Source organism: Girardinichthys multiradiatus, chromosome 12, assembly GCF_021462225.1.
Source record: "Girardinichthys multiradiatus isolate DD_20200921_A chromosome 12, DD_fGirMul_XY1, whole genome shotgun sequence".
NCBI classification, from domain to species: domain Eukaryota; kingdom Metazoa; phylum Chordata; class Actinopteri; order Cyprinodontiformes; family Goodeidae; genus Girardinichthys; species Girardinichthys multiradiatus.
Genome location: NC_061805.1, coordinates 40,041,110 through 40,053,448, shown reverse-complemented (window position 1 = coordinate 40,053,448; position 12,339 = coordinate 40,041,110). Strand labels below are relative to the sequence as shown.

At 38.9% G+C, this 12,339-nt stretch overlaps 2 protein-coding genes across 2 annotated transcripts; one reads left to right on the top strand and one right to left on the bottom strand.

The window, feature by feature from the left end:
- Nucleotides 1–1,745: 1,745 nt before the first annotated feature.
- nkx6.3 (NK6 homeobox 3) lies at nt 1,746–4,153 on the bottom strand. The gene is made up of 3 exons (XM_047382405.1): nt 3,429–4,153; nt 2,914–3,083; nt 1,746–2,540 (listed from the first exon to the last, which is right to left on the bottom strand). The coding sequence occupies exons 1-3, from the start codon at nt 3,838–3,840 to the stop codon at nt 2,310–2,312; spliced, it is 813 nt and encodes a 270-aa protein (XP_047238361.1). The 5' UTR covers nt 3,841–4,153; the 3' UTR covers nt 1,746–2,309.
- A 5,730-nt stretch (nt 4,154–9,883) lies between these two features.
- On the top strand, nt 9,884–12,062 carry LOC124878377 (E3 ubiquitin-protein ligase NEURL3-like). The gene is made up of 4 exons (XM_047382295.1): nt 9,884–9,991; nt 10,541–11,047; nt 11,169–11,327; nt 11,431–12,062. Exons 2-4 carry the CDS (start codon nt 10,549–10,551, stop codon nt 11,589–11,591), a joined length of 819 nt encoding a protein of 272 aa, XP_047238251.1. The 5' UTR covers nt 9,884–9,991; nt 10,541–10,548; the 3' UTR covers nt 11,592–12,062.
- Nucleotides 12,063–12,339: the final 277 nt, after the last annotated feature.

Here is a 12,339-nt window from a genome sequence, read left to right as displayed (position 1 = left end):
CAGACTAATCCACTTTCTACATGATTTCATATCACCATTTTGATGTTTGATTGATTGATTTTTGTTTTTCTGTTCTTATCACAGAAATACAGACAGCAAATACTTGTAAGCAGACAGAAAAGTGGCCCAAATATTGACTTAAAAGTCTGGAGATTTGAGTCTGGAACATATTGGGTTTCTTCAAAATGGGGAGTCTCCAGGACCTTTTCAGTAAATGATGTAACGAAATTGCTCTTTTTTTTTTTTTTGCATTATTTTTTTATTCTTATATATATATATATATATATATATATATAAAATATATTTTTGTGTTGCTATATTTCACTTTAAGCTTTCCTTCTCCCTTCAGCATTAGCTCTAAGACAATCACATTTTAGCACTTTGAAGTTTTTCTTTTTTTTCTTTATGATAGTCACATGTCCTGAGAGGAAACCACCTAATCAGTCACATTGTGCAATGATAAGTGATCTGGCCCTTTCTGAGTAAACTTCAATGTTCACTCAGAGAAAGCTATTCAAAGCTTTTTAGTATTATCATCTGGTTTTGACTATTAAAAAAAGTTTAAAGGACTGAACAAAAAACATTATAAATCCTGCCTGCTCTAAATTCATGGTAAAAAGAGGGTTTATATAAATTTTATTTGAAACATGAATTAGGCCACATGTTCTAGTTTAACCTTTTAAACATTTTGCAACTCCATGTTTCTGTCTTTTAATGTCACCCTTTAGAACAAATTAAGTGCACTAAATATAGCTAGATTTAACTTCTTTCAAATAATTGTTATGTTCATCATTCACAAGATAATTAGTCTTCATTGCAAATGTAAAAAGAAAATGTTAAAACTTGGTAATTGAAAAGCAAATTGTGAGGTTCTTTTAATGACATAACATTTATTGTATTTATTTAATGGCATTTCTGTAATTCCATATTCATCTACCCTCACAAAGGGATATAAAATCAGTACGGGGTCAAAATAATGAAATGTAAACAAGGTGAAGAAGAACTGAAAACTGATCCTGCAGCTCGAAGGTTTTCATATAAGTTTATGTCTGTAAATCTGTCGTCAGTCCAGCTTGCATAGTTTGACTTTCTAGATGAGAGACTAGTTAAGCATGTTAAGGCAGCCTTCAGAAAGTGAAAGAGATTCCTGTTCAGGACGGGGTTTGATTCACGTTGAACGTCCGGATAGAAAGTTATGGTTCTGTTCATTTGATATGTTGACTTAGATTAATGATGTAAAATAATCATTAAAAACAACACATTTGAATGGATATTAGGTCCATTAAAATGGATCTAATATCCATTAATGTACTTGCAGATTGGCATTGATAGCAACAAGCATATGCTGCCCTATTTCCAGTCAAGCATGTTTTGTTTTTCTAAATGTGAGCAAAGCTCTTTAGAACTGACCCTGCAGCATTCCTCTGCCTTTTCTCATGCAGGGCATCGTCTGCACTCTTAGCTGCATGAAGCATATGGAGGACAAATGTGCGAGGTCTAAGTGGTGAACTAACCTTTATTGCTGGTATTGATTTTCAATTGAGCTGGGTTGCAAGAGCCATTGTCTTCAGTTAAAGCACCCCACAGAGTAAATCACATAAGATTTGACCTGTAACCTCCCCCCAAGCTTCTGTGCCCGTATGCTCGCTGTTTAAACTGCCAGTTCACGCCGGGTACAAAATTAAGACTGCATCAGAAACGTGTTCATTTCTTGTTGAAAAAATGATTTGAAGCACAAAGTCGGATAATGAACTCATAATCTTTTATTGTGTGCAATTTCAAGTGCATTCATTTTACATTAACTGAACATTTTTACAGGATATTTAATAACTTAAAAGCAACATGTATTTTAATCAATGCACACAAGAACAATCAGCATGTTACAATTTATAATTAGGATTCAACTCAGTAGATGATCCTACTTGTTTTACCTTTTATTATTTTGCACTTTTTAATGCAAACAATATATTTCATTTAAACACTCTGCATTGGAGCATTTATAGGCCTGGTGTGTTGAAAAGATTTGCTATTCTTTCTATTTTTACCCCACAAAAAGATATCAATTATTATTATTTTTTACGGATAATATATATATATGTTTTTTAAATCTGGATTTTGCACAATTATTCATAGGGAATAATAATAATAACAGGCCAGAAGGATCCTTTTCTTCAAATTCTAATTTCAGAATGTTTTTGTCATTTTCTGTTGGACCTCATCTGTTCATGCTGAGTCCATTTCCCCCCAAACTTTAAACAAATGTTCTTTTAATCACAACATGCGGGTCTGTTAAGTAGAATGTGTGTGTGTCAAACGGGGTGCGGCCCCAGTCTAAGCACAGAGAAAGCCCTGCGATGTTTGCGCAGCAGCAGTCGGATCTTATCGTCATCTGAGTCGGGGTCCAGGGGCTTGTTGTACTCCTCGTCCTCCACCTCGTTCTCCGAGGCCTCCCCGCCCTGCCCAGCGTGGCTGGCCTGCGTGGAGCTGGGCTCTGAGGCGCTCTTCTTCCTCCACTTGGTGCGTCGGTTCTGAAACCACACCTGACACAGACAGGCTTATTTTACTGAGCACTCTGTAGGTAATCCGGATCCAAGTGTTGCTCAACAGGTGCACATTGTTCAAAGCCATGTTCAAAGACAGCAGTAGGCCTTAGATAGGCCTATTGCTTCCTTTTCTCATCATTGCAAAACTCAAAGCCGGAGTATCCAGTGAGAATCCACGCATGCAAACTTCATGCAGTGAGACAAAAAACTAAAGAAAACTAGTCTGGAGCAAAACTGGCCCTTTTTTGTCTCCAAGCACTCTCGGAGCCCCCTGACAGAGTGGCCCCCTGGACAGTGAGCCATAGCACCCATATGAAAAATGACCACTGACCAGCATTGACAACAAAATACATTATATGATAAAACTCACCTTAACTTGTGACTCAGTCATTCCCAGAGAATAAGCCAGTCTAGCCCTCTCTGGCCCGGCCAAGTACTTCGTCTGCTCGAAGGTTTTCTCCAGAGCAAATATCTGGTGTCCACTAAATGTTGGTCTGGTGTGTTTCTTCCTGCTGGGCATTTCTCCAAGTGGACCACTGCCTAAAAAAAAGGCAAATATTAATGCTGGGGGCTTATTGTTTAATTAATTTGGCCAAAAGTGTTGTTCTATTCAGATGAATGCAAAATAGAGGGTGGTAATCCAGTTTATATTTCTTTAGACGAAGAGATGTTAATTTTTTAATTTGATGCTATTTTAATAAAATAGCAACATTGCAACTAAACATCTATTAAAAACATTTTCAAGTGAAGCATTGTTATATCCCTCTTAAATCTGATTGATCTCCACAGTATAAACCTGGTGGTTTTCTCTTGTTGAGTCCTGGTAACCTCCAGAAAGTTGCTGTGCATCGAAGAGGTTGGTGCTGAAACCCTCTGCAGACTCACCGCTGGTGCACTGCTGTCTTCCTCTCCAGTCACAGCTGCTCTCTGCCCAGCAGCTCATACTACGTCCCTTCATCGGGCACTCTGCAGCGCTTTTGGAGAAGCCCCCCAGCGAGGAGTTGTAGTCTCGGTTGTAGTACATGGATGTACTGGTTACGGAGGGACCGAACCCTCCCATGGGGGAATATCCAGACAGCAGGGTGGTAGTGCCGGTTGATCCGACCCCCACCATGGATCGGCTCAGGATGTCACTGATGCCGTGGGGCGTCCCCGGCTGCAGCTGGGTGTTAAGGCCGGGGTTGAGTTTGTAGAAAGAATTGGGTACTGAGTATTGGCACACTGGTGCCTTCAGGTCTGAGGGGAACTGGTTCAGGCTGTTGTTGAAGAGGAAAGACCCCTGGATGTTCGGATCCATGGAAAGTTCTCCAAATCTTTTTCCAAGTGTTAGGAACACATCCAATTAGATCCAAGCTGGGAAAGGTCTCTGGTGGCCACCAGGAACTTTTTGACAGCCACAAGCGGAGTATTCTGGACCACAACTAGATTCCTAAAGAATTAGTCCGCAAATGACAGTCCTAACTTGGAGTCTTTCAAAGTTGCTTGAAAATGCACCATGCAACACCCATCCACAGTTTTTCACGGGAAAGCTCCATATCTGAAGTGTTGGCTGAGCCCTCTGGAAACAGACCTCAGTTATGTCCTACAGATGCATGCCTCCTGCAGACTCTCTCCTTAGAAACCATAAATACGCAGAATGTGGAAACAGAGTGGCGCCTTGATAAAGATGGCCCACATTAGAATGCAGCATGGGATTGGCCTGGATCTCGCAGCTAAAATGCCCTTCTATTGGCTCCGCGGTGAGGGCCGAGCCTTTTATTGGACGGGAGCAGATTAATAGTTTTTTGAACAGATGGAGTGGGAACAAGTAGATTTTTTGATTGCCTGCCATGTCTGACCAAGTGTGTTGCTGCTGGAGCAAGGGGGGTGCGTCCTATCCTGGTTTAAATGAAAATACGTAATCATACATTTTTTGAATTATTTCATATGTCAGCTCTTTTCAGCAGTGTAAACACACTCATCGGCATGAATGTCATATTTATTTTGGAAATTTAGGACTGGGCAACAAATGATGCATCTGGCTCAAATATATATACATTTCCAATAATATTTAGTTAAATCCCTATATGCAATTTACTCTTCTTCGTCACAATCAAGCTTCTGACCTAATTCTGAATATTTCACCCCTCCCCTTTCAGAAGTGGTAGAGCTCATTATATTGATTTGTTTCTTGGCAGACCCAAATCTTAGGCCTGGTCCTTACATTTTCAGCAGGGTTGACGTTGGGGCCGTTGTAGGTGCCTAATATCACCTTGCTTTATGAATGCCCAAACTAGTTTTGAGATGTTCTTGGGTTCATGTTCCTTGCTGAAACACCAGTGTTTTTTCCGAGCTTTAACCATCTTCAGTGTTGATTTGCGGAGAAGTTGAAGAATTTGCAGGAGATTGAACGTGTTTATTGTTCAAGCTGCTTTGTACAATGCACTACCGCCACCAGCAGTGAAACAGACCCTCAGCATGATGCCACCAGAACAGTGCTTGACGGTTGATACGGTATTCTTCTTTTGGACAACTTCCAATATGTTTTTTGTCAGCTTGGCCAAAAGCTCAATCTTAAGCTCATCTGACCATAAAGATTTTTCAGTCATTTGATCTGTCCATCTTCAGATTTTGTGTTAAACCTGAAGGTGTACATTTTACGGCAGGGGTTTCTTCTTGGTTGCCACATTCTGAGTTCATGTTAATGTAAAACTGATGCTGGTTTATATCGGGCTTTTGTTTTTCTGACCAGTTATTTTCTGTCAAGTACATGCCAGTTTTTTAGTGAGCTGTTTACATGTATATCAGTCTGTCACAAAGATGCATTTTGTTTCATATTTATTTTATGGAATCAATGAAAAATATCACAGACTTGTTATAAAACGTATGTACTCCTCTGAAAATAAGATGCTATCTGTTGAAAACTTGACATACAGAAGTCATTGTAGGATTTATCTCAGATGTCATTTGTTAGCCAAATGTTTTTCCACATATGTTTTTTTAAAGTTTGGACCTCTTAGATACTGCTGTACATATTTTTTGTTCTCCACTTTCCCCGTTTTAATGCAAACACTATACACTGAGCAATGCCTGGAGTGAACAAGCAACCAGAGAAAAACAAAAACCCCTCAGATAGAACAGGAGAACTATCAAGACCACTTTTAAAGATCAAAAGAAAGCATTGAGGTACTTGGCACCTTCAAAGTTTATTTTTTATATCGTATACAATGATCTTTCAAGATTGCTCAGGCTCATCAGATTGGCCTGTTGAAATACATATGAGTGATTTTGAGCTGTGCTTCCTGGTTTTTTGCACTTTCACATTTTATTTTTGTTGTATGTGCTTCCCTTAGGTTACATAGTTTTGTGATGTGTCATAGCATCTGTTTGAGGAAGATATTTGACTTGTTTTAAGACATTTGAGACCCATAAAGTGAGCTCTTTGATCACATGCATTTTACACATAAAGCAATGGCTAAATGATAATTGTCTACAATTAAACCAAAATAAAACTTTCATTATCACCTCGGATAGTGCCATCCTCTTGGCATTACACAGCACCTGGGCAACCTTAACCAGGCATCAAAGTCTAAGTTGAGAGATCTGGGAGTCATTTTAGATGAGGTCATGTCTCCAGAACACCATATAAAACAACTTTTAAAGACCTGCTTCTTCCAGCTGTACAACATCTCCAAACTCCGAACAATCGCCTTGAAAAACGAACTTGAGATGTTGACTTATGCTTTTGTTTCATCAAGGTTAGACTACTGTAATATTCTGTTTACTTTTCTAAACTAAAAGGAGGTGGCCCATCTACAGCTGGTACAAAACTAGACTGCGATATCGTTATAAATAATAATATTCTGGTTTGGACAATCAGAAAATTGCATGGGTAGGCTACTCCCTACATCTGTATATATATATATATATATATATATATACAGGTCCTTCTCAAAATATTAGCATATTGTGATAAAGTTCATTATTTTCCATAATGTCATGATGAAAATTTAACATTCATATATTTTAGATTCATTGCACACTAACTGAAATATTTCAGGTCTTTTATTGTCTTAATACGGATGATTTTGGCATACAGCTCATGAAAACCCAAAATTCCTATCTCACAAAATTAGCATATCATTAAAAGGGTCTCTAAACGAGCTATGAACCTAATCATCTGAATCAACGAGTTAACTCTAAACACCTGCAAAAGATTCCTGAGGCCTTCAAAACTCCCAGCCTGGTTCATCACTCAAAACCCCAATCATGGGTAAGACTGCCGACCTGACTGCTGTCCAGAAGGCCACTATTGACACCCTCAAGCAAGAGGGTAAGACACAGAAAGAAATTTCTGAACAAATAGGCTGTTCCCAGAGTGCTGTATCAAGGCACCTCAGTGGGAAGTCTGTGGGAAGGAAAAAGTGTGGCAGAAAACGCTGCACAACGAGAAGAGGTGACCGGACCCTGAGGAAGATTGTGGAGAAGGGCCGATTCCAGACCTTGGGGGACCTGCGGAAGCAGTGGACTGAGTCTGGAGTAGAAACATCCAGAGCCACCGTGCACAGGCGTGTGCAGGAAATGGGCTACAGGTGCCGCATTCCCCAGGTCAAGCCACTTTTGAACCAGAAACAGCAGCAGAAGCGCCTGACCTGGGCTACAGAGAAGCAGCACTGGACTGTTGCTCAGTGGTCCAAAGTACTTTTTTAAGATGAAAGCAAATTCTGCTTGTCATTCGGCAATCAAGGTGCCAGAGTCTGGAGGAAGACTGGGGACAAGGAAATGCCAAAATGCCAGAAGTCCAGTGTCAAGTACCCACAGTCAGTGATGATCTGGGGTGCCGTGTCAGCTGCTGGTGTTGGTCCACTGTGTTTTATCAAGGGCAGGGTCAATGCAGCTAGCTATCAGGAGATTTTGGAGCACTTCATGCTTCCATCTGCTGAAAAGCTTTATGGTGATGAAGATTTCATTTTTCAGCACGACCTGGCACCTGCTCACAGTGCCAAAACCACTGGTAAATGGTTTACTGACCATGGTATCACTGTGCTCAATTGGCCTGCCAACTCTCCTGACCTGAACCCCATAGAGAATCTGTGGGATATTGTGAAGAGAACGTTGAGAGACTCAAGACCCAACACTCTGGATGAGCTAAAGGCCGCTATCGAAGCATCCTGGGCCTCCATAAGACCTCAGCAGTGCCACAGGCTGATTGCCTCCATGCCACGCCGCATTGAAGCAGTCATTTCTGCCAAAGGATTCCCAACCAAGTATTGAGTGCATAACTGTACATGATTATTTGAAAGTTGACGTTTTTTGTATTAAAAACACTTTTCTTTTATTGGTCGGATGAAATATGCTAATTTTGTGAGATAGGAATTTTGGGTTTTCATGAGCTGTATGCCAAAATCATCCATATTAAGACAATAAAAGACCTGAAATATTTCAGTTAGTGTGCAATGAATCTAAAATATGTGAATGTTAAATTTTCATCATGACATTATGGAAAATAATGAACTTTATCACAATATGCTAATATTTTGAGAAGGACCTGTATATATATTTTCTTTGCTTTTTATTCCTTTGATAGAGTGATAAAAACCGTGAAAGTCTTGATTTAGAAAGTTCTGAATATCACAGAAAAGCTATTTGAAGGGAGCTGAAACGTTTTTTTCCCCTGTTACTTAGAAGCTCTTAAATCAAATTATAAGTAAATAACTCTTCTTTAAACCACTAGGCTTAAAGAAAATGTATTTTCAGTTGTTCCTGTGTAAACATGACAACACACATTACTAACTGTTTGTCTTTCTTACTACATTTTAAATGTTTAATATTCATATAGGGGGAAAAGGGAAAAACTATGTAGAACAAGCAACAGTTTCATTTATTGTCAAAGTATAAAAAAGTCAAATATTGCAAAATGCCATATATAAAACTTTGTTTCATTTAACTCTGCAACAGCTTTATAGTACTGCTGGTAAATATCCATCAGATTATATAGCCAAACTGTGTGAAATGACAGCATTCATTTATGGCACTACCGTTTGTCTAAAACTTTCACTTTCATAATCTGTTGTAACACTTGAACTTTACCTCACTGTTATGCTAATGAGCTACATTACATGACCCTATTTCCAGTAAATCATGGGATACTGATTCAAGGTTATATCCATTCATGTTAATAATTCACAATTTGGATAAACACAGTTGTGTTTTAGACATTTATTGCACTGCCTGCAGCAAACATGATGAGTTTCTGTGTGGATGAATGAGAAAAACTGCAAAATCCATTCAGTGGATTTAAGTTTTCTTTTAGGATTGAAACCTACAACCACACATGGGAAGACTGAGTCACCCGATTTTACAGTAAGCTGTAGTATAAGTTCAGACAGCCAACAGCTGGTATGTATGATGCAGCCAACAGAGTTTTCGCAGGAAGTTGAGGGAATTTCTAGGGAAGTCATGTGAATAACGTTCGTACTCCAGCAGAAGGCACATACAGCTATACAAGTAAATTACCAAGAGTAATTATATCACATAGCATTTTTTGTAAGAGCCAAGGTTGTTATCTCAGATGATCAGGACTGAGCCAGTCAGACATGTTTCTGCGAAATATACTTCTATTCTATTCTATTCTATTCTATTATATTATATTATATTCTATACACAGAAGTGGGACGAAGTTGCCACCTTACAGATTTATTTCAGTTTTCTACTTTTCTTTTCATTCCTAAATATTTCAAATCATTGATTGATGATCAGAAACACATATCATTTTAAGATTACCTGAGTAAATAGAAAAACATTATATTATATTATATTATATTTATAGGTTTTAACCCCAAGATGCCTACTGATCTGTGTATCAGTGTATGCATTTGTGTGCGATTGGGTGACTGTGGCTGCAGTGTAAAACGCTTTAAGTAGTTGTTATGACCAAAAAAGAGCTATTTAAATTCAGTCCTTTCACCATATTAAATAGAAGCATATCATATAATTTCCTATAAAGTGGAATTGCCAGATCATTAACATTTAAACATGTGAGACGTAAACCAGTTTTAATTTACCTTCAAAATAAGTTAGAAACAATAGATAGATATCTTAATAATTGGCAATAATAGCTGTGGCAAATTCATTAATTACAAACCTCTTAAAGATTCTGTCAGAAAGTACAGACAATTTAACCCTGCATCGGGGGAAAAAATGTTGGAACAGATTTATCTGAAGTTTTGGGAAATTTCCAGCTTGATTTGTCCCTCCCTCTGTCCTGCCTCTTTCAGTTTTCACGTGAGTCAGTGGATGTTTTTATTTCTAAAGTCACACGTGAGGCTTGGTTTAAAGCCAGAAGCCACCCTCCCACTTCATCATAACTGAACGGCAAGGCAGACGAGAGCACCACTCCTGTGTTTATATATGAAAGATTACTGACTTCTGTTTGAAGATAAAGGGTGGGAACAACAATAAGGACCCTGGTAAGACTTTGATAACTTGTCTTCATGGTAGATTTGGTATGAGGAATGAAAAACATCTCATTTTGTTTGAAAGAAAAATATTAAAACATGTAATGTGTTTTTAATTTACAAAAGTAATGAAATTCAAAAGCTAAAATTACAAATCAGAAAAAATGTATTTTGAGTTTAACAAAAAAACAACAACTCCAGATTTCCTATTTTTTAGAAAAGGTTAAGTATTATAGTTACAAAAAAAAAACCTAAATGACAGGAAGACAAAGCAGAAGCACCATAACTGGGCTGTAAAAGAAATGATAAGATGATGATTAGGAATACTTCAAACAATGAGTGTCACTTAAGATGCGAGTCCTGGAGCAATAAATGTTGTTTAATGTAAAACTGGGTGTCTTTGTCAAACATATTATGAGAAAAACCTGGTGATGGTTTAACTTTTTGTCAAGCTATTGTGTTATACTAAAACTTATGGTTTATATTGTTTTTTGTGCAAATGTTATCAACATTATATGATTATATGCTCATACATTTTGATGGTGCATACTTCCCCTGCAGCTCCAGAGATGAACCACAAATGTGGCAATCGTTGCCTCGGCCCCCTGACTTTTCATACTTGGGCTGTGGGAGACCAGATCCACCTGACTGAGGGCTGTCGACGTGCCGAGAGAAATAAAGACACTTTCAGAGGTGGCGTGGTGTTCAGCAACCGCCCTGTGAGGACCTGCGAGAAGATCCGGGTAATGGTGGAGAGGAAAGTGCCTCATTGGAAAGGAGCCATGCGTGTAGGCTTCACCAACATGCCGCCATCAGCCAGATCTTTGCCCCTGCCCTGCTTGGCCATGCCTAACCTCACCAAAACCCAGGGGCACTGGGCCACTCCTGTGCCCGAGTCCTGCTGTGAGGAAGGTTTGGAGCTGGAATTCTGGGTCTCTGCTTGTGCCCACTTATCTGTGAGATTTCACAGCGGCAGGAAGCAAAAACTACCAATAAAAGTGGACCTCAGTCGGCCACTCTGGGCCATGATTGATGTATATGGGCAGACGTGTTCTATCTTCCTCCTTGGTAACTTTAACACACCTACATTTTGTTTGACTTACAGTCTGTTTTTCATGTTGCTTTGTTTGGAAAACCATTAGCATACCCTAAAAATACCAACAATTCTCTGATTGATTTGCTGCTACAGGCTCAAAGAAAAAAGAATGGCTCCTCAAAAAAAGATCCTGCCCTAAACCTGAACCGAGCCCTCTCATCAAACGTCTCTGCAGTTTCAATCCTGATTATACGGCACTCAATGAAAACTCGTATGACCATATCTCCAGCCTTAGCACTGAAGACCCAGCAGGTATGTCTCTTGCCAACATCATTTGATTTTGTTTTATCCATCAAAGTGGAGGTTGGATTCAGTCTAATGTCTCATAATTGTAATTTTTCTACTCTGGTGACAGATGATGGCTGTGTGGTGTGCATGGGGCAAAAGGCTGAAATTACACTGCCCTGTGGGCACCGGTGTCTATGCCCTCACTGCAGCTTCAGGGTCCTGGAACAGTTTGGTACCTGCCCGTTGTGTCGACTGGAGATTATCACTTCATTAGTAATGGGAACGTGACTCTTTGGAGTTGGCTGATCGCTTAACCTTGAGGGAGAAGACATGAAATGCAAGCTTCTGAGAGACTGTAACACTACAGCATGCACCTACTGAATGCATCCTGATGCATAAACCTGAAGTCGTGTGAGTTTCTGAAGCTAAAATTTCACTGAGTGAAGTAAAACCATAAAGCTTTCTGTATTTCATTTATAAACATAAAGCTTGCAAAAAGTTCCCAAATGGTTGTGTGAAGAAACTTAGTTTTTTATGCTATGTATAAACAAAAGGAAAATGTGTTTTATTTTTTAAAAATTCACTTTTTTGTATATGTAAAATCTTACTTGCACTCAGGCTTATTTGCAATCTTGTTTCTATAATAAATATATTATTTCCTTTTTTGTAAATCCTTTTCAGAAGAAAAATGTATATGATTAATGATTTTTTTATTGTATTAATGTTACAAATTGTGGCCATGATAATAAACCATGTTACATTCTACAAATTTGTACTTTAGGTATTCTTATTTCAGCCAAACATCTGACAAAAATATCTACATTTTCCTGATAAAGCAACTTCTTTAAATATTAATCAAAACCTCTATCAATATTGAGTTGCTTCACTCTAATAAGGGAGACAAAATGGCAGAGACAGCAGCTGCTGCAGCATCTTGCCGTCTCTGGCTCTACTCGCTGTCTGTGAAAAGTTGTCTGTGGCGTTCTGAAGGAGCAGGTGGTGGATAGAGAAGGGGGTGGGGGTGGGCATTGAGAAA

Bases quoted from the DNA above. Each gene is read 5' to 3' on its own strand.
- nkx6.3 (XM_047382405.1), bottom strand. From the start codon at position 3,840: ATGGATCCGAACATCCAGGGGTCTTTCCTCTTCAACAACAGCCTGAAC. The intron at 3,084-3,428 runs GTGAGTCTGCAG...CCTTTTTTTTAG, and splicing joins AAGACAGCAGTGCACCAGCG to GCAGTGGTCCACTTGGAGAA. The intron at 2,541-2,913 runs GTGAGTTTTATC...TGTCTGTGTCAG, and splicing joins TGACTGAGTCACAAGTTAAG to GTGTGGTTTCAGAACCGACG.
- LOC124878377 (XM_047382295.1), top strand. From the start codon at position 10,549: ATGAACCACAAATGTGGCAATCGTTGCCTCGGCCCCCTGACTTTTCAT. The intron at 11,048-11,168 runs GTAACTTTAACA...TTGCTGCTACAG, and splicing joins GTGTTCTATCTTCCTCCTTG to GCTCAAAGAAAAAAGAATGG. The intron at 11,328-11,430 runs GTATGTCTCTTG...CTCTGGTGACAG, and splicing joins TAGCACTGAAGACCCAGCAG to ATGATGGCTGTGTGGTGTGC.